Source organism: Lithobates pipiens, unplaced genomic scaffold (genome assembly GCF_037356315.1).
Source record: "Lithobates pipiens isolate NorthernLeopardFrog02 unplaced genomic scaffold, aLitPip1_a1.2 Scaffold_30, whole genome shotgun sequence".
In the NCBI taxonomy this organism is placed as follows: Eukaryota; Metazoa; Chordata; class Amphibia; order Anura; family Ranidae; genus Lithobates; species Lithobates pipiens.
Window position 1 is genome coordinate 36418182 of NW_027507791.1, and position 18461 is coordinate 36436642.

Genomic DNA, 18461 nt, shown 5'->3' on the forward strand with positions numbered 1-18461 from the left:
CACCCCAAATTGTTCCCTGTTTGGTGAACAGGCGAACTCAAAGCTCATCCCTATTCCTGGGGGAGAAATTCATTCTCTTCTGGTAACATTCTTCTCTTCTTTTACAGATTGTCTATAAATATCCAATCCTGGACTGTTCTGTCCAAACGAGATAAATCAAATAATAATAATGGAGAAATATTTTATATCATGTTTGTCTCTACATATCGCCAATTTATTTAACCCTCTCCCACCGGGCACTTTCACCCCCTTCCTGCCCAGGCCAATTTTCAGCTTTCAGTTCTCACACTTTGAATGACAATTACTCAGTCATACAATATTGTACCCATAGGACATTTTTTGCCTTTTTTCCCACACAAATTGAGTTTTCTTTTGGTGATATTTAATCAGCACTGGGTTTTTATTTTTTGCACTATAAATAAAATAAAAACATTTTGTAACAAAATGCATTTTTCTTAATTTCTGTTATACAATTTTGCAAATTAGTAATTTTCTTAATACATTTTGACAAAAAATGAATCCTGCTCCATATCTTTGGTAAAAAATAACCCAATTCAGTGGATATTATTTGGTCTTTGTGAAGGTTATAGAGTCTTCATTGGTGCCAATCACTGAAAACTGATCACACCTGATGTACTGAGGACCTATCTCATTTCTTGAGACACTCAGACTCCATTCACACAGGGGCAACTTTGGGTCCGACTTCAAGTCGCCTCAAGTCGTGCTACATGTAAAAAAAAAAACAATGTAAGTGAATGAGAGCCGTCTTAGGCTGGATTCACACCTATGGCATTTTTAGTGCTTTTTGCATTTTGCAGATTTGCACTAGAGAACGTGTTCCATAGGAAACCATATTAACCACTTTAGCCCCGGACCAATTTTCAGCCTAAGGACCAGAGGTCTTTTTACAAATTTGCACTGCACTGTTTTAACTGGTAATTGCGCGGTCATGCAATGTTGTACCCAAACGAAATTTGCGTCCTTTTCTTCCCACAAATAGAGCTTTCTTTTGATGGTATTTGATTGCCTCTGCGATTTTTATTCTTGCGATATAAATGGAAAAAGACCGAAAATTTTGAGAAAAAAAGATATTTTCTACTTTTTGTTATAAGAAAAATCGAATAAACTAAATTTTAGTCATATATTTAGGGCAAAATTTGTTCAGCCACATGTCTTTAGTAAAAAAAAGTCAATAAGCGTATATTTATTGGTTTGCGCAAAAGTTATAGCGTCTACAAACTAGAGTACATTTTCTGGAATTTACACAGCTTTTAATTTATGACTGCCTATCTCTTGCCTATTTCTTGAGGTGCTAAAATAACAGGGCAGTACAACCCCCCCAAATGACCCCATTTTGGAAAGTAGACACCCCAAGGAAATTGCTGAGGGGCATGTTGAGCCCACTGAATATTTTTTTTTGTCCCAAGTGATTGAATAATGACACAAAAAAAAAAAGTTTACAAAAAGTTGTCACTAAATGATATATTGCTCACACATGCCATAGTTATATGTGGAATTGCACCCCAAAATATATTCTGCTGCTTCTCCTGAGTACGGGGATACCACATATGTGGGACTTTTTGGGAGTCTAGCTGCGTACAGCACCCCAAAAACCAATCACTGCCTTCAGGGTTTCTAAGGGTGCAAATTTTTGATTTCACTCCTCACTACCTATCACAGTTTCGAAGGCCATAAAATGCCAAAATAACACAACCCCCCCCCCCCCAAATGACCCCATTTTGGAAATTAGACACCCCAAGCTATTTATTGAGAGGCATGTTGAGTCCATGAAATATTTTATATTTTGCCACAAGTTGCAGGAATATTAAATTTTTTTTTTTTTTTTGCACAAAGTTGTCACTAAATGATATATTGCTCACACATGCTATGGGCATAAGTCAAATTACACCCCAAAATAAATTCTGCTGCTTCTCCCGAGTACAGGGATACCACGTGTGGGGGACTTTTTGGGAGCCTAGCCACGTGCGGGACCCCGAAAACCAAGCACTGCCTTCCGAATTTAAATATAAAATGCTACCAAAAAAAACTGTTAGCGATCGCAGGGTGTTTTGTAAGTGACAGTGATCGATCGATACTGCACTTGGGTTGGCTGGGCGGAGGGGCAAAACGCAGGTGCTAGCAGGTATCTGTTATGCTAACAATGCGTTTTTTTGGAACCCTAAACTGCTGGGGACGCTAGTATAGATCTGATCAGATATTGATCTGTTCAGATACTATACCACTACGGGAGGTTTATGCTTTGCGCGTGGGTGTTAGCGGTACTGGCACTAACCTAGCGCTGCCTGGGGTGACGCAGACCCTGACCCTAAAACCTAATTGATATCACCCGCCGGGTGATCAGAGGGTTAAACCTTTATTGGGTAATAAATGGTGGGTGCCCTGATGCTATAAAAAGCAAACTAACTAACCAGAGTCACCCGTAACACTTATATGGTGATCACTGGTGAAAGGGTTAACTAGGGGCAATCAGGGGGTTCAAACTTTTATTAGGTAGTATATGGGGGTCCCTGGCGCTATATAAAAACCTGACGGGGAACCTAAATAACTAACTAGCTACCTAGCGGCACCAGTGACACTAATGCAGCGATCAGAAAAATTATCGCTTAGTGACACTGGCAAAAGGGGGTGAAAGGGTTAATTAGGGGCAATCAGGGGGTTAAAACCATTATTGGGTAGTATATCGGGGTACCTAGCGCTATAAAAACCTGGCGGTGAACCTAAAAAAATAACTAGCTACCTAGCGACACTAATGCAGCGATCAGAAAAATGATCGCTTAGTGACACTGGCAAAAGGGGGTGAAAGAGTTAACTCTAAGGGCAACTGACACTGAATGCAGTGATCAGTAAATAAATGATCACTGCAATCAGTGACAGTGACTGGGGGGGAGGAGGGCAGGGGGGCGATCGGGGGGTTTGTGTGCCTGTGTGTTAGTTAGTGTCAGTGTAGTGTTTGGTGCAGACTTACTGTGTCCTCTCCTCGTAGTCCGGTCAATAAGACCACCCCGAGGAGAATGACATCACTTCCTCCCTGCCTGTGTATGCAATACACAGTGGGAGGAAGCTTCTCATTCGCCAGGAGCGCTCGAGAGGGGATGGCCAGAAACCAACGGCCATCCCCTCATCCCGGATCGCTCCTGAAGCGAACCGGACTGCCACATCCAGCGGGAGGGGGTCCGATCGGACTTCCCACCCGCTGGTAGGCAAGCACGTACATGTATGTGCTTGTGTCTGTACATGCCATTGTGATGACGTACAATGGCATGCGGCGGTTCTTAAGTGGTTAAATGGACTGTAGTGCAAATCTGCAAAATGCTTTAAAAATGCATAGGTGTGAATCCAGCCTTAATGCACACCACTGAAGTCGCTCCAATTTCAGAAAAGGTTCCTGTACTACTTCTATCTGACTTCTAGGTGACTGGTACCCATTGATTTCAATGGAAGTCGCCTCCAAGTCGGATCTCCATCTATATTGAGGCGATAATGTCACCTCTCACAGAATAATCAGCTCTTGAGAGGGAACTCCACGCCAAATTTTAAATAAAAATCTGGCATGGGTTCACCCTCCTGGAGCATACAAGGCCCTTAGGTCTGGTATGGATTTTAAGGGGAACCATGGGGGAGCTGTCATATGGCGGCCTCCCAGAACTAGCATTCACTATTCATTCAGCTATAGCATGGTCAGCAAGTGGTTAAAGTTGGATATGAAATAAAGAAATGAAATATCTGAATTAAAAACAAAATAAAATGTGTCATCTCCAAGGCCTCGGGCACACTGGATGTTTTCTCACCTCTCCTAGAAGTCGTCCTCCTGGCAGCATTTTAGCCAAAAATCCTTAAGATTGTAAATGTATGTCATGTATTGAGCAGCATTTACCTGTGTCAAGCATTTGGGCATTTTCATGTCATTGGCAGAATAAATCATTTATTATGTCCATTGAAATAAATGAAGACTCAGGTGCTGAACTCTCCTATCATTACCAGGAGTTTAGACACATTTACATGCGTTTACACTCATCAAGTGTTTCTATGACAAAACTCTGCTGCTCCTGAACACACTGGAGATGATTTTTCTGCCTCTAAACTCTCCGGTCACTAAACTCCTCTAATAGTTTCTGTGTGAATGGACACATAGGATAACATGGGGGAGATTAGAGGCAGGAAAAAATGCCACCCCTAGGAGCAAAATCATCCGGTGTGCATGAGGCCTGATAGTGAGAACCAGAAACCAGCAGGAAGACCGATATACATCCAATAGTACAATATGGAAGACTGCAGCTCTAGTATATAACAATCACACAATATAAATGTGAATATATAACACTAAAAGTGAGACTCCTCATCACAACATTTCTTCTAAGTGAATATATAACAATGGGATTGAGACTATTTCACTGATAATTAATAGAAAGAACATATAAAAAGCATATATACAAACCACAGAGGCAATGAAATACCACCAAATGAAAGTTCTATTTGTGGGGAAAAATGACGTAACTTCTGTTTGGGTACAATGTTGCACGACCGCGCAATTGTCAGTTAAATTGAAGTGCCGAATCGCAAACAAATGGTCCGGTCATTGAGCAACCAAATCTTCCGGGGCTGAAGAGGTTAATAACCTTCTGTAAAACTGCAGTTAATGAATATAAACACATAACACAATTAGTGATTTGTATAGTTATAGTGTGAAAGTAAAACATCCGGTGCAATCCAAAATTCTTCAAAAACCACCAATCACCACTAAGGACAATGAGAACTCCTATCAAACATTTACACCTCATAGTTAGAAGAGATCTCGCTGCATTTATGGGTGAGGCCCTCATAAAAGTCTCCTGGACTGAAGAGACCCGGTCTGGGAGAAGAGATTGAAGATTCCCCTGAGGAAGAAATACTCTGGCTTGGGCCGTGTCTAGGATCAGATCCAGATACTCCAAGTGACGGGTCACACTGCTGACTCCATGGAGGGGCACCACTTTTTAACAAACTCTCAAACAGTTACAAGGATGGCAGGTTGCTTGGGAGGCACAATGAGCTTGTCAGGATTTTCCCATTCTCCATAAAGGAAGACTGCAACCAGAAGGTGCACTGGAAAGGCCTTGGTGGTCTTAGGAGCCCCTAAGGAGCCTAGACTGGGGAGAGCACTGGTGGAGGGGACTGGCTGTTCTCCAAGGTGTAAAGTGGTGCACATCATATCACTAAGGTTACTTACACACTGAGGAGCTTTACAGGCGCTATAGCAAAGCTCCTCTCCTCTCATTGCAGTGAGAAATCCCGAGGGCTCTCACACTGGAGCGGTGCGCTGGCAGGACGCTCAAAAAAGTCCTACAAGCAGCATCTTTGAGGCGCTGTAGGAGCGGGGTATATACCATTCCTACAGCACCCCTGCCCACTTATAACCCTTTTTGTCCATTAGCGGGGGGTTAAAGGTGCCCCACTAGTGGCTGAAGAGTGCTACAAAAAGGTCAGCAAAGCACCACCAAAAATAGTGATGCTTTACCGCTAACACCCGCCCCTCCCCCAGTGTGAAGGTGCCCTCTGAGTGTTTATGTTGGGGGTAATGGCAGAAGACGGATTCCTCAGGTACAGGTTCACCTCTCATGGGAGACTCGGCATCCAATAGAGTCTAGATCAGTGCTTCTCATCCAGGGGCTCCGCGGGAGGTCCTCAGGGGTTCTGTGGTGATCTGACTGACAGTTGCAGGCAGCTGGCAGAAGGATCACAGACACAGGCAGAGATAGGCAGGGAAGCGGCTGGCACCCTATTGGCTGTAGTGCGCTGTTCCCCCTCCGCCCCTCCTCCTCCTCCCCTCCTGTCCTTCCCCAGTGCTTGTAAGTGACATTATCTGGGGGGGACAGGATAGGAGGAGGAGGGGCGGAGGGGGAACAGAGCACCACTGGAGGAGATATGAAACAAGCGCTGAAGTGTCCCCCACTGTTCCCCCCCCAATGTGCCCAACAGACTGTCCCCTACCCCATGTAATGTCCCCTGTCCTATGTAATGTGCTCTGTCCCATGTAATGTCCCCTGTCCTAGTTATTGTCCCATGTAATGTCCCCTGTGATGTCCCCTGTCCCATGTAATGTCCCATGTATTGTGCCCTGTCGTATGTAATGTCCCCTGCCCCATGTAATGTCCCCTGTCCTATGTATTGTCCCCATGTAATGTGCTCTGTCCCATGTAATGTCCCCTGTCCTAGTTATTGTCCCATGTAATATCCCCTGTCCCCTGTAATGTCCCATGTGATATCCCCTGAATGGATAGGCTCTGCAGGAAATGAAAGCACAAGTTTCACATTAAATACATTTTAATATTTATTCTTTTATTTAAAGTGGTTGTATACCCAAATTTTTAACTTTTACCTACAGGAAAGCCTATAATAAGGCTTACCTGTAGGTAAAAAAAAATATCTCCTAAACCTGTACGGTTTAGGAGATATTCCCCTCGGTATGCGCCGCTGACTGCAGCGGCGCATGCGCACAAGGGGGTTCTCGCTGTGAAAATCCGGCAGCGGCTGACCGGCCGGACTGAAATCTCCCGCGCTCATGCGCGGGAGTGACGATATCGCGGCTCCGGCCACTCACAGCGCCGGAGCCGCGATACCCGGAAGAAACGCAGAGGGAGCACGTCGGCTCCCTCGGCGTGGATTGGGCCAGATGTCGGGGCCTCGTTCTAAGGTAAGTATTTCAGTGCATACTAGCTCATTATGCCTTTTGCTTTGCAGGTTTAAAAAAAAAAAAAAAATGTGCGGGTTTACTACCGCTTTAATGCTATTTCTACAAATGATTTTGTTATCAGCAGCTCTGTGATCACCGATGTTCTGTGATCTGTAGATGTGAACATTTCTGGGCTTCCTCCGAGGTGAGAAGGTTGACAAGCACTGATGTGGATGGGATATGAAAGGCTGCGAATGGCGTGTGCAGATCTTTTCCAGCATCACATCTCAGGATTGCTGATCTGCAATATAAGAAATGTTTGTAGAGTAGAGAGAAGACATCCGTCCTCCGAGGACACCAGCAAAACACTGAGGCATGCTGGGAGTAGGAGGGATTATCCCGCCCACAGTTCTCTCATTTGTCAGATTCTCCTGTAGGTGGCAGTATAACCCAAACTTATCTGAACTGCGGTGTCCTTGATTGGATGAGAAGGAAAGAGAAGTGTGCTGTGATTGGTGGGTTTGGGACATGACAGAACAGATCTTACAGGACAAATGACCAATGAGGAGGAATATTTCCTGTTATATAATCTGATATCTCCCATCATCCTCCATTGTGCAGTGTCACTTCTTAGTTGGTAAAGTCCTACAAGAAGGTGGCAGGATGGTGTCAGGTCCATCACACACAGTACAATCTGACCATACAATCTTTGTACAATCAGCTTTATATCTTCCAGAACCTCGTAATATGAGGACCTACCTAAACCATCATATCAGTCTCTATACAATCAGACAGATCCTCACTCTACATACTTGTTGGAAGATCGGACAGAGATTGTACAATCCGATTGTAATGTGTGTGGTGAGATTAATAGATAATAGATTAATAGATATCCTGAAGGATGCCGGGAAATAGTGTGAGAGAATTCTGCTGAGATCTGATGACTGTTTTTATTCTTTCTTCTAGGATTGACTACTACTTGTCAAAGGAATCAACAAGAGAAAATCTGAAAAAGCTCCGACCAGACATGAAGATTCCATAGTGACCCCGGATGAGGAGACTCAGCTACAGCTGTGAATGGAGGAGGGGGGAGGGGACATTGCTGTGACTGGAGGAGGGGGAGGGGTCATTGCTGTGAATGGAGGAGGGGAAATTGCTGTGAACAGGGGAGGGAGGAGGGGACATTTCTGTGAATGGAGGAGGGGGAGGGGACATTTCTGTGAATGGTGGAAGGGACATTGCTGTGAATGGAGGAGGGGGAGGGGACATTGCTGTGAATGGAGGGGGGACATTGCTGTGAATGGAGGAGGGGGAGGGGGCATTGCTATGAATGGAGGAAGGGACATTGCTGTGAATGGAGGAGGGGGGAGGGGACATTGCTGTGAATGGAGGAGGGGCATTACTGTGAATGGAGGAGGGGGGAGGGGACATTGCTGTGAATGGAGGAGGGGGAGGGGACATTGCTCTGGATGAGGATGAGATATAAATCTGAACAAAGCCGACCCCAGAGGAGAATGGATGATCACAGATGAAGTAATACACCAGGACAGGACGGGGGATTCTGTTTTGTAATGAAGAAGATAAAACTGAACATTTCATATATAATGTGACTCGGGGAACACAGCCGGCATTTATCTGTCACCCCGGTATTTATCTCACACAGCCGGCTCACCCTCCCCTCCCCCATGGTGGGGGGGATCCGTGTTCTCCGGAGTCTCCCCCCAATGTGTCACTGCCGGCCTTTCCACACGGACTCCGTGTCCCCCACATGGACTGATCCCTGCAGGAGAGATGAGAAGGGGGTTTGTATGAAGCTGTGTCTGGAGGAGGACAATACAGGAGGACTCATCAGAAGATCCATCAGCCTGGGAGCCCCCAAATCAGGGGACAGAGGAGCCCTTGAAGAGTGCTGGGGGGACCCCGATGGGGGATGGGATGGAGGTTTCTGGTACTATTCCTGTATACTATCACACACTTCATGTATTCATCATTACATACACAGCAGGGATTGGGATTCCATTCTCTAGAATACGGAGGGACATTCTATATATAATGGATAGAAATAGAGAAGCAGCTATTAGTTTGGTGATATTATTGGGGGACATTAATGGGGCGCAGACCATATACTGCACATCATATCACAGGACATTCCGGGGTCTTCATACCATTTAATGTGGAATTTGTAATAAAATGAAATTGTAATAAATAAAATGTCATTTTATCTACCATAATGCAATGAGAGGGACGCAGCCCTTAAAGAAATAAGGTTCAGGCGGGGGGAGGGGACATTCAGGAGGGTCATACAACATCTCATTTCTTACAGATGTAAAAAGCTACCCTGTTTCCCCAAAAATAAGACCTGGCATGATTGTCAGTGATGGCTGCAATATAAGCCCTACCCCTCCAAATAAGCCCTACCCTGTTTCCTCGAAAATAAGCCCTACCCTGAAAATTAGACCTACAATGACTTTAACTAGGGCTTATTTGGGGTGTAGGGCTTATATTGCAGCCATCACCGACAATCATGCTAGGGCTTATTTTTGGGAAAACGGGGTATAGGTAGCAGAGTAGAATAATTACAGATAGATATGGTAGCCGGATCACCAAGTAACCTCTCACAAATTAAGAGAAATCCTAGTGTGAAACAACAATGAGGATACTAGGATTTGCATCTAGGGGATTCCTGTGGTAGATGCCAAGAAACTTTAGAGACTGACAACAGATCCACTTAAAGGGATTTTTATTTGCAAAAAACGTAGTTAATGAACAGTCTCTCAGTATAGGGTCAGAGGGTTAGGAGGAAAGTTCAGGTACTCTTATGCCGCGTAAACACGATCCGACTGTCCAGCGGACTTAGCCCGGCGGACAAACCACCGGACTTTGAAGCGGAGGTCCGCCGGACTTTCTGAACGAGCGGACCTGCCCACACACAACCTGACTATGGCGGGAGTCCCAGAGGCGGCTCTCTAATTAGGCAAATTAGGCAATTACCTAAGGCCTCGCGCTCAAAGGGGCCTCGCTTGCAGCTGCTTAATTTGCCTAAGAGACGGCTCTGAGGCTGGCTCACAGAGTACCCATGGTCTGGATGAGACAAAGCCGTGCCTGTAACTCTCTGGCTCCTGTCACATTTCTAAAAACATGGCCGTGCACAAGCATGGATTATCCTCTCCCTCTCTCAGCTCTTTGTGGCGCTCCCGCTCAGTGTACTCCTGCACTTTCAGAAAAAATCTTACAACAAGGGAGGAGGCGGAGCTGCAGCTGACAAGTGCTGAGATTGGGATTGAATGGGACGCTGAGAGCTCATAGCGCCGACATCGGAGATCCCACGGGGAGGGATAGAACCAGCGCGAGTTCATTCTGCATGGTGTGTGACGGGTGGTAAGTTGGTGGAGTTGTGCAAGTTTCCGGGAGTTATTACTGTGGTTGAGATGACGGTGTGACCGTGAGAGAAATGTCTGCAGGGAGGTGCGAGGCCAGTTCTGGTGCTGTGTGTGTGCAGCTAGCTTCACTTCCTCACTGCATACCAGTGGTCACTCTCTGCAGTGCTGGAGCAATGCATTAGGGCTTGTTCACACCATGCACTTTCAACCCATCTGCACCCCCCTCCTGCACATACCACTCACCCCCATTCACTGCATGCCCCCCTCCTTCATACCACCCTCCCCCATTCACTCCGTGCCCCCCTCCTTCATACCACCCTCCCCCATTCACTCCGTGCCCCCCTCCTGCACATACCACCCACCCCCATTCACTCCATGCCCCCCTCCTGCACATACCACCCACCCCCCATTCACTCCATGTCCCCTCCTTCATACCACCCACCCCCCATTCACTCCATGTCCCCTCCTTCATACCACCCACCCCCATTCACTCCATGCCCCCTCCTTCATACCACCCACCCCTATTCACTCCGTGCCTCCTCCTGCACATACCACCCACCCCCATTCACTCCATGCCCCCCTCCTTCATACCACCCACCCCCATTCACTCCGTGCCCCCTCTTGCACATACCACCCACCCCCATTCACTCTATGCCCCCCTCCTTCATACCAACCACGCCCATTTACTTCATGCCCCCTCCTGCACATACCACCCACCCCCATTCACTCCGTGCCCCCCTCCTTCTTACCACCCACCCCCATTCACTCTGCTCCCCCCTCCTGCACATACCACCCACCCCCATTCACTCCGTGCCACCCTCCTGCACATACCACCCACCCCCATTCACTCTGTGCCCCCCTCCTGCACATACCACCCACCCCCATTCCCCTTGTGCCCCCCTCCTGCACATACCACCCACCCTTATTCACTCCATGCCCCCCTCCTTCACATACCACCCACCCACATTCACTCCATGCCCCCCTCCTTCACATACCACCCACCCACATTCACTCTGTGCCCCCTCTTGCACATAACCACACCCCCTAGTCACTCTGTGCCCCCTCTTGCACATAGCCACACCCCCTAGTCACTCTGTGCCCCCTCTTGCACATACCACCCCCCCTAGTCACTCTGTACCCCCTGTTGCACATACCACCCACCCCTAGTCACTCCGTGCCCCCCTCCTGCACATACCACCCACCCCATTCACTCCGTGACCCCCTCCTTCACATACCACCCACCCCCATTCACTCCGTGCCACCCTCCTGCACATACCACCCACCCCCATTCACTCCGTGCCCCCCTCCTGCACATACCACCCACCCCCATTCCCCTTGTGCCCCCCTCCTGCACATACCACCCACCCTTATTCACTCCATGCCCCCCTCCTTCACATACCACCCACCCACATTCACTCCATGCCCCCTCCTTCATACCACCCACCCCCATTCACTCCGTGCCTCCTCCTTCATACCACCCACCCCTATTCACTCCGTGCCTCCTCCTGCACATACCACCCACCCCCATTCACTCCATGCCCCCCTCCTTCATACCACCCACCCCCATTCACTCCGTGCCCCCTCTTGCACATACCACCCACCCCCATTCACTCCATGCCCCCCTCCTTCATACCAACCACGCCCATTTACTTCATGCCCCCTCCTGCACATACCACCCACCCCCATTCACTCCGTGCCCCCCTCCTTCTTACCACCCACCCCCATTCACTCTGCTCCCCCCTCCTGCACATACCACCCACCCCCATTCACTCCGTGCCACCCTCCTGCACATACCACCCACCCCCATTCACTCCGTGCCCCCCTCCTGCACATACCACCCACCCCCATTCCCCTTGTGCCCCCCTCCTGCACATACCACCCACCCTTATTCACTCCATGCCCCCCTCCTTCACATACCACCCACCCACATTCACTCCATGCCCCCCTCCTTCACATACCACCCACCCACATTCACTCTGTGCCCCCTCTTGCACATAGCCACACCCCCTAGTCACTCTGTGCCCCCTCTTGCACATAGCCACACCCCCTAGTCACTCTGTGCCCCCTCTTGCACATACCACCCCCCCTAGTCACTCTGTACCCCCTGTTGCACATACCACCCACCCCTAGTCACTCCGTGCCCCCCTCCTGCACATACCACCCACCCCATTCACTCCGTGACCCCCTCCTTCACATACCACCCACCCCCATTCACTCCGTGCCACCCTCCTGCACATACCACCCACCCCCATTCACTCCGTGCCCCCCTCCTGCACATACCACCCACCCCCATTCCCCTTGTGCCCCCCTCCTGCACATACCACCCACCCTTATTCACTCCATGCCCCCCTCCTTCACATACCACCCACCCACATTCACTCCATGCCCCCTCCTTCATACCACCCACCCCCATTCACTCCGTGCCTCCTCCTGCACATACCACCCACCCCCATTCACTCCATGCCCCCCTCCTTCATACCACCTACCCCCATTCACTCCGTGCCCCCTCTTGCACATACCACCCACCCCCATTCACTCCATGCCCCCCTCCTTCATACCAACCACCCCCATTTACTTCATGCCCCCTCCTGCACATACCACCCACCCCCATTCACTCCATGCCCCCCTCCTGCACATACCACCCACCCCCCATTCACTCCATGTCCCCTCCTTCATACCACCCACCCCCCATTCACTCCATGTCCCCTCCTTCATACCACCCACCCCCATTTACTCCATGCCCCCCTCCTTCATACCACCCACCCCCATTCACTCCGTGCCTCCTCCTGCACATACCACCCACCCCCATTCACTCCATGCCCCCCTCCTTCATACCACCCACCCCCATTCACTCCGTGCCCCCTCTTGCACATACCACCCACCCCCATTCACTCCATGCCCCCTTCCTTCATACCAACCACCCCCATTTACTTCATGCCCCCTCCTGCACATACCACCCACCCCCATTCCCCTTGTGCCCCCCTCCTGCACATACCACCCACCCTTATTCACTCCATGCCCCCCTCCTTCACATACCACCCACCCACATTCACTCCATGCCCCCTCCTTCATACCACCCACCCCCATTCACTCCGTGCCTCCTCCTGCACATACCACCCACCCCCATTCACTCCATGCCCCCCTCCTTCATACCACCCACCCCCATTCACTCCGTGCCCCCTCTTGCACATACCACCCACCCCCATTCACTCCATGCCCCCCTCCTTCATACCAACCACCCCCATTTACTTCATGCCCCCTCCTGCACATACCACCCACCCCCATTCACTCCATGCCCCCCTCCTGCACATACCACCCACCCCCCATTCACTCCATGTCCCCTCCTTCATACCACCTACCCCCCATTCACTCCATGTCCCCTCCTTCATACCACCCACCCCCATTCACTCCATGCCCCCTCCTTCATACCACCCACCCCCATTCACTCCGTGCCTCCTCCTGCACATACCACCCACCCCCATTCACTCCATGCCCCCCTCCTTCATACCACCCACCCCCATTCACTCCGTGCCCCCTCTTGCACATACCACCCACCCCCATTCACTCCATGCCCCCCTCCTTCATACCAACCACCCCCATTTACTTCATGCCCCCTCCTGCACATACCACCCACCCCCATTCACTCCGTGCCCCCCTCCTTACCACCCACCCCCATTCACTCTGCTCCCCCCTCCTGCACATACCACCCACCCCCATTCACTCCGTGCCCCCCTCCTTACCACCCACCCCCATTCACTCTGCTCCCCCCTCCTGCACATACCACCCACCCCCATTCACTCCGTGCCACCCTCCTGCACATACCACCCACCCCCATTCACTCCGTGCCCCCCTCCTGCACATACCACCCACCCCCATTCCCCTTGTGCCCCCCTCCTGCACATACCACCCACCCTTATTCACTCCATGCCCCCCTCCTTCACATACCACCCACCCACATTCACTCTGTGCCCCCTCTTGCACATAGCCACACCCCCTAGTCACTCTGTGCCCCCTCTTGCACATAGCCACACCCCCTAGTCACTCTGTGCCCCCTCTTGCACATACCACCCCCCCTAGTCACTCTGTACCCCCTCCTGCACATACCACCCACCCCTAGTCACTCCGTGCCCCCCTCCTGCACATACCACCCACCCCATTCACTCCGTGACCCCCTCCTTCACATACCACCCACCCCATTCACTCCGTGACCCCCTCCTTCACATACCACCCACCCCCATTCACTCCGTGCCACCCTCCTGCACATACCACCCACCCCCATTCACTCCGTGCCCCCCTCCTGCACATACCACCCACCCCCATTCACTCCGTGCCCCCCTCCTGCACATACCACCCACCCCCATTCCCCTTGTGCCCCCCTCCTGCACATACCACCCACCCTTATTCACTCCATGCCCCCCTCCTTCACATACCACCCACCCACATTCACTCTGTGCCCCCTCTTGCACATAGCCACACCCCCTAGTCACTCTGTGCCCCCTCTTGCACATAGCCACACCCCCCTAGTCACTCTGTGCCCCCTCTTGCACATACCACCCCCCCCTAGTCACTCTGTACCCCCTGTTGCACATACCACCCACCCCCATTCCCCTTGTGCCCCCCTCCTGCACATACCACCCACCCTTATTCACTCCATGCCCCCCTCCTTCACATACCACCCACCCACATTCACACTGTGCCCCCTCTTGCACATAGCCACACCCCCTAGTCACTCTGTGCCCCCTCTTGCACATAGCCACACCCCCTAGTCACTCTGTGCCCCCTCTTGCACATACCACCCCCCAGTCACTCTGTACCCCCTGTTGCACATACCACCCACCCCATTCACTCCGTGACCCCCTCCTTCACATACCACCCACCCCCATTCACTCCATGCCCCCTCCTACACATACCACCCACCCCCATTCACTCCATGCCCCCCTCCTTCATACCACCCACCACCATTCACTCCGTGCCCCCTCCTGCACATACCACCCACCCCCATTCACTCCATTCCCCCCTCCTTCATACCACCCACCCCCATTCACTCCATGCCCCCCTCCTACACATACTACCCACCCCCATTCCCTCCGTGCCCCCCTCCTGCACATACCACCCACCCTTATTCACTCCATGCCCCCCTCCTTCACATACCACCCACCCACATTCACTCTGTGCCCCCTCTTGCACATAGCCACACCCCCTAGTCACTCTGTGCCCCCTCTTGCACATACCACCCCCCAGTCACTCTGTACCCCCTGTTGCACATACCACCCACCCCATTCACTCCGTGACCCCCTCCTTCACATACCACCCACCCCCATTCACTCCGTGCCCCCTCCTACACATACCACCCACCCCCATTCACTCCATGCCCCCCTCCTTCATACCACCCACCACCATTCACTCCGTGCCCCCTCCTGCACATACCACCCACCCCCATTCACTCCATTCCCCCCTCCTTCATACCACCCACCCCCATTCACTCCATGCCCCCCTCCTACACATACCACCCACCCCCATTCCCTCCGTGCCCCCCTCCTGCACATACCACCCACCCTTATTCACTCCATGCCCCCCTCCTTCACATACCACCCACCCACATTCACTCTGTGCCCCCTCTTGCACATAGCCACACCCCCTAGTCACTCTGTGCCCCCTCTTGCACATAGCCACACCCCCTAGTCACTCTGTGCCCCCTCTTGCACATACCACCCCCCCTTGTCACTCTGTGCCCCCTGTTGCACATACCACCCACCCCATTCACTCCGTGCCCCCCTCCTGCACATACCACCCACCCCATTCACTCCGTGCCCCCTCCTACACATACCACCCACCCCTAGTCACTCCCTGCTCCTCTCCTGCACATACCACCCACCCCCATTCACTCCATGCCCCCCTCCTTCATACCAACCACCCCCATTTACTTCATGCCCCCTCCTGCACATACCACCCACCCCCATTCACTCCGTGCCCCCCTCCTTCTTACCACCCACCCCCATTCACTCTGCTCCCCCCTCCTGCACATACCACCCACCCCCATTCACTCCGTGCCACCCTCCTGCACATACCACCCACCCCCATTCACTCCATGCCCCCCTCCTTCACATACCACCCACCCCCATTCACTCTGTGCCCCCTCCTGCACATACCACCCCCCTAGTCCTTCTGTGCCCCCTGTTGCACATACCACCCACCCCTAGTCACTCTGTGCCCCCTCCTACACATACCACCCACCCCTAGTCACTCCGTGCTCCTCTCCTGCACATACCACCCACCTCCATACAATCTGTGCCCCTCTCCTGCACAAACTACCCACCGCCACAATACTTTTTCTTTCCTTCTTTCCTTCCTTTCTTTCTTTCCCCCTCCCTGCCAGTCCATTTGCTTGGATTATACAATGGCTATTCCTCACCATCCAACAGTATCCCCCCATGCCAGCACAAAGCCTTCTCCTTTTTTATCTCTATACAGACCAGAATCTCCCAGTTTCACTCCAGTTCTCCTCTAAGCATCCCTCATCTCCTACCCACTCCCCCCTTTTTTACCCCTCCTTCTTCAGGGGCTAAGGAAGGACCCTGAGGCAGAGCATCTTACCACTGCTGCTGCTTTGGTGGGTGGGATGTGTACTGCGTCAATCTTTGCTGACCCTCCTCTCCTATCCATCACATGTGATTGGCGCAGTACACATCCCACCCACACATGCAGCAGCAGTAATAAGATGCTCCACCCCGGGGTTCATCATTAACCCCTGCAAAGAGTGTGAGTAGGGCCTCATGTGTAAATTTTGCCTAAGGCCTCACAAAGCCTAGAGCCGCCTCTGGGGAGTCTGCCGTACTTTTGAAATGAACAGACTTGCCCACACACGGAGGAAAGTCCTTCATTTTGAACGCGGCTCCAGGTAGACAGGACTAGCGCAGGAGGTCAATGTTGCAGCGGCAAGATTGACAAGTCACTGACCCCGTCACCTGGTATGGACTTAAAAGGGAAGCCCTATGCTGAAAAAAGGGCATGGGGGTCCCCCCAGGTCCATATAAGACCCTTATCCGATCACGCAACCCGGTCAGTCAGGAAAGGGGGTGGGGACGAACGAGGCCGCATGCCCTCAACATGGGGGGTGCTTTGGGAAGGGGGGGCTGCACCCCAAAGCACCTTGTCCCCATGTTGATGAGGACAAGGGCCTCTTCCCGACAACCCTGGCCGTTGTTTGTCGGGGTCTGCGGGCGGGGGGCTTATCGGAACCTGGGAGCCCACTTTAATAAGGGGGCTCCCAGATACCGGCCCACTACCCTATGTGAATGAGTATGGGGTACAATATACCTCCACTCTCTTCCTTTAACTCTTTTACTAGCGGTGGCCCGGTCTTCTGCCACTGCCTCTCCTTCCGACTTCGGGGGTCTTTTCCCCCTCTTCGATTCTTCTTGTCGGGCCTCCGCTCCTTCTTCCAGCTCTTTTACTAGCGGTGGCCCGGTCTTGGTCACCACTGCCTTCTCTTCTTGTTCTTCTTCCTTGAGATGTTGACTCGATGCTCTCTCTTGCCTCAATGACAGTGACACGGTGTGCAGCGACTTATATAGGGACATCACCGGGTGATGTCCCCACCCATTGTGATGTCACAGTCCCAGAAGATGCTGGGACTGTTACGGCCTGGTTTGGCTCAGGAGGGGCGCTCGCTCGTCCCCACCCCCTTTCGTGACCGACCGAGTTGCGTGCTCGGATAAGGGTCTCATATGGACCTTGGGGGGGACCCCCACGCCGTTTTTTCGGCATAGGGCTTCCCCTTTAAGTTCATACCAGGTGACGGGGCTAGCGATGTGTCAATCTCGCCGCCGGAGGTGGCGACATTGACCTCCTGCGCTAGTCTCGTCTACCTGGAGCCGCATTCAAAATGAACGGACTTTCCTCCGTGTGCGGGAAAGTCCATTCATTTCAAAAGTCCGGCAGACTAGCACACAGACGGCCGGATTGTCTGCCGGACAATTTTTGAGTCAAAACTACTTTCTAAGTCCGCCGGACTTTTGGGGGAAAAAAAGTCAGCCGGAGCCCACCCACAGGTGGACCGGAGTCCGCCAGATAGTTTGATCTTGTGTACGCGGCATTAGTATCAAAGTCAATAATAAAGAACTCTCTTACTTTGACGAAATCCAGAGAATAGCCATTCACAGCTGGATGGTCACTCACGTTGAACAGTCCCTCTCTCACAAGGCCGAGCAACCCAGGAACAAGTCTCTGCCACAGACGGTGTTGTAGAACATACAAGGATAAGTCTCTGCCACAGACGTTGTTGTAGAACATGTAGGAAACTAGAATTTGTAGAACATTCATGTGGTACCAGTATCTTTCAGGCGGTTTGGCGATACCCACGAGATTGGATTCACTTAGGTCCCTCAGCCTCGCCAGGCTCTTGCTAAGAA

At 51.4% G+C, this 18461-nt stretch overlaps 2 protein-coding genes across 8 annotated transcripts in view; one reads left to right on the plus strand and one right to left on the minus strand.

The window, feature by feature from the left end:
* LOC143942632 (NACHT, LRR and PYD domains-containing protein 12-like) overlaps positions 1–7793 on the plus strand; it is a 305905-nt gene extending 298112 nt beyond the window's left edge. For all 7 annotated transcript variants that reach the window (XM_077463990.1, XM_077463993.1, XM_077463994.1 and 4 more), the window contains one exon: positions 7637–7793. In XM_077463990.1, coding sequence (XP_077320116.1) covers positions 7637–7712 — 76 coding nt within the window. In that variant the 3' untranslated portion in view covers positions 7713–7793. The remainder of the gene's footprint in view (positions 1–7636) is intronic.
* Positions 1–18461, minus strand: part of LOC143942631 (NACHT, LRR and PYD domains-containing protein 12-like) — a 1996551-nt gene that overhangs the window by 1367427 nt on the left and 610663 nt on the right. The gene's annotated exons all lie outside the window — the stretch shown is intronic.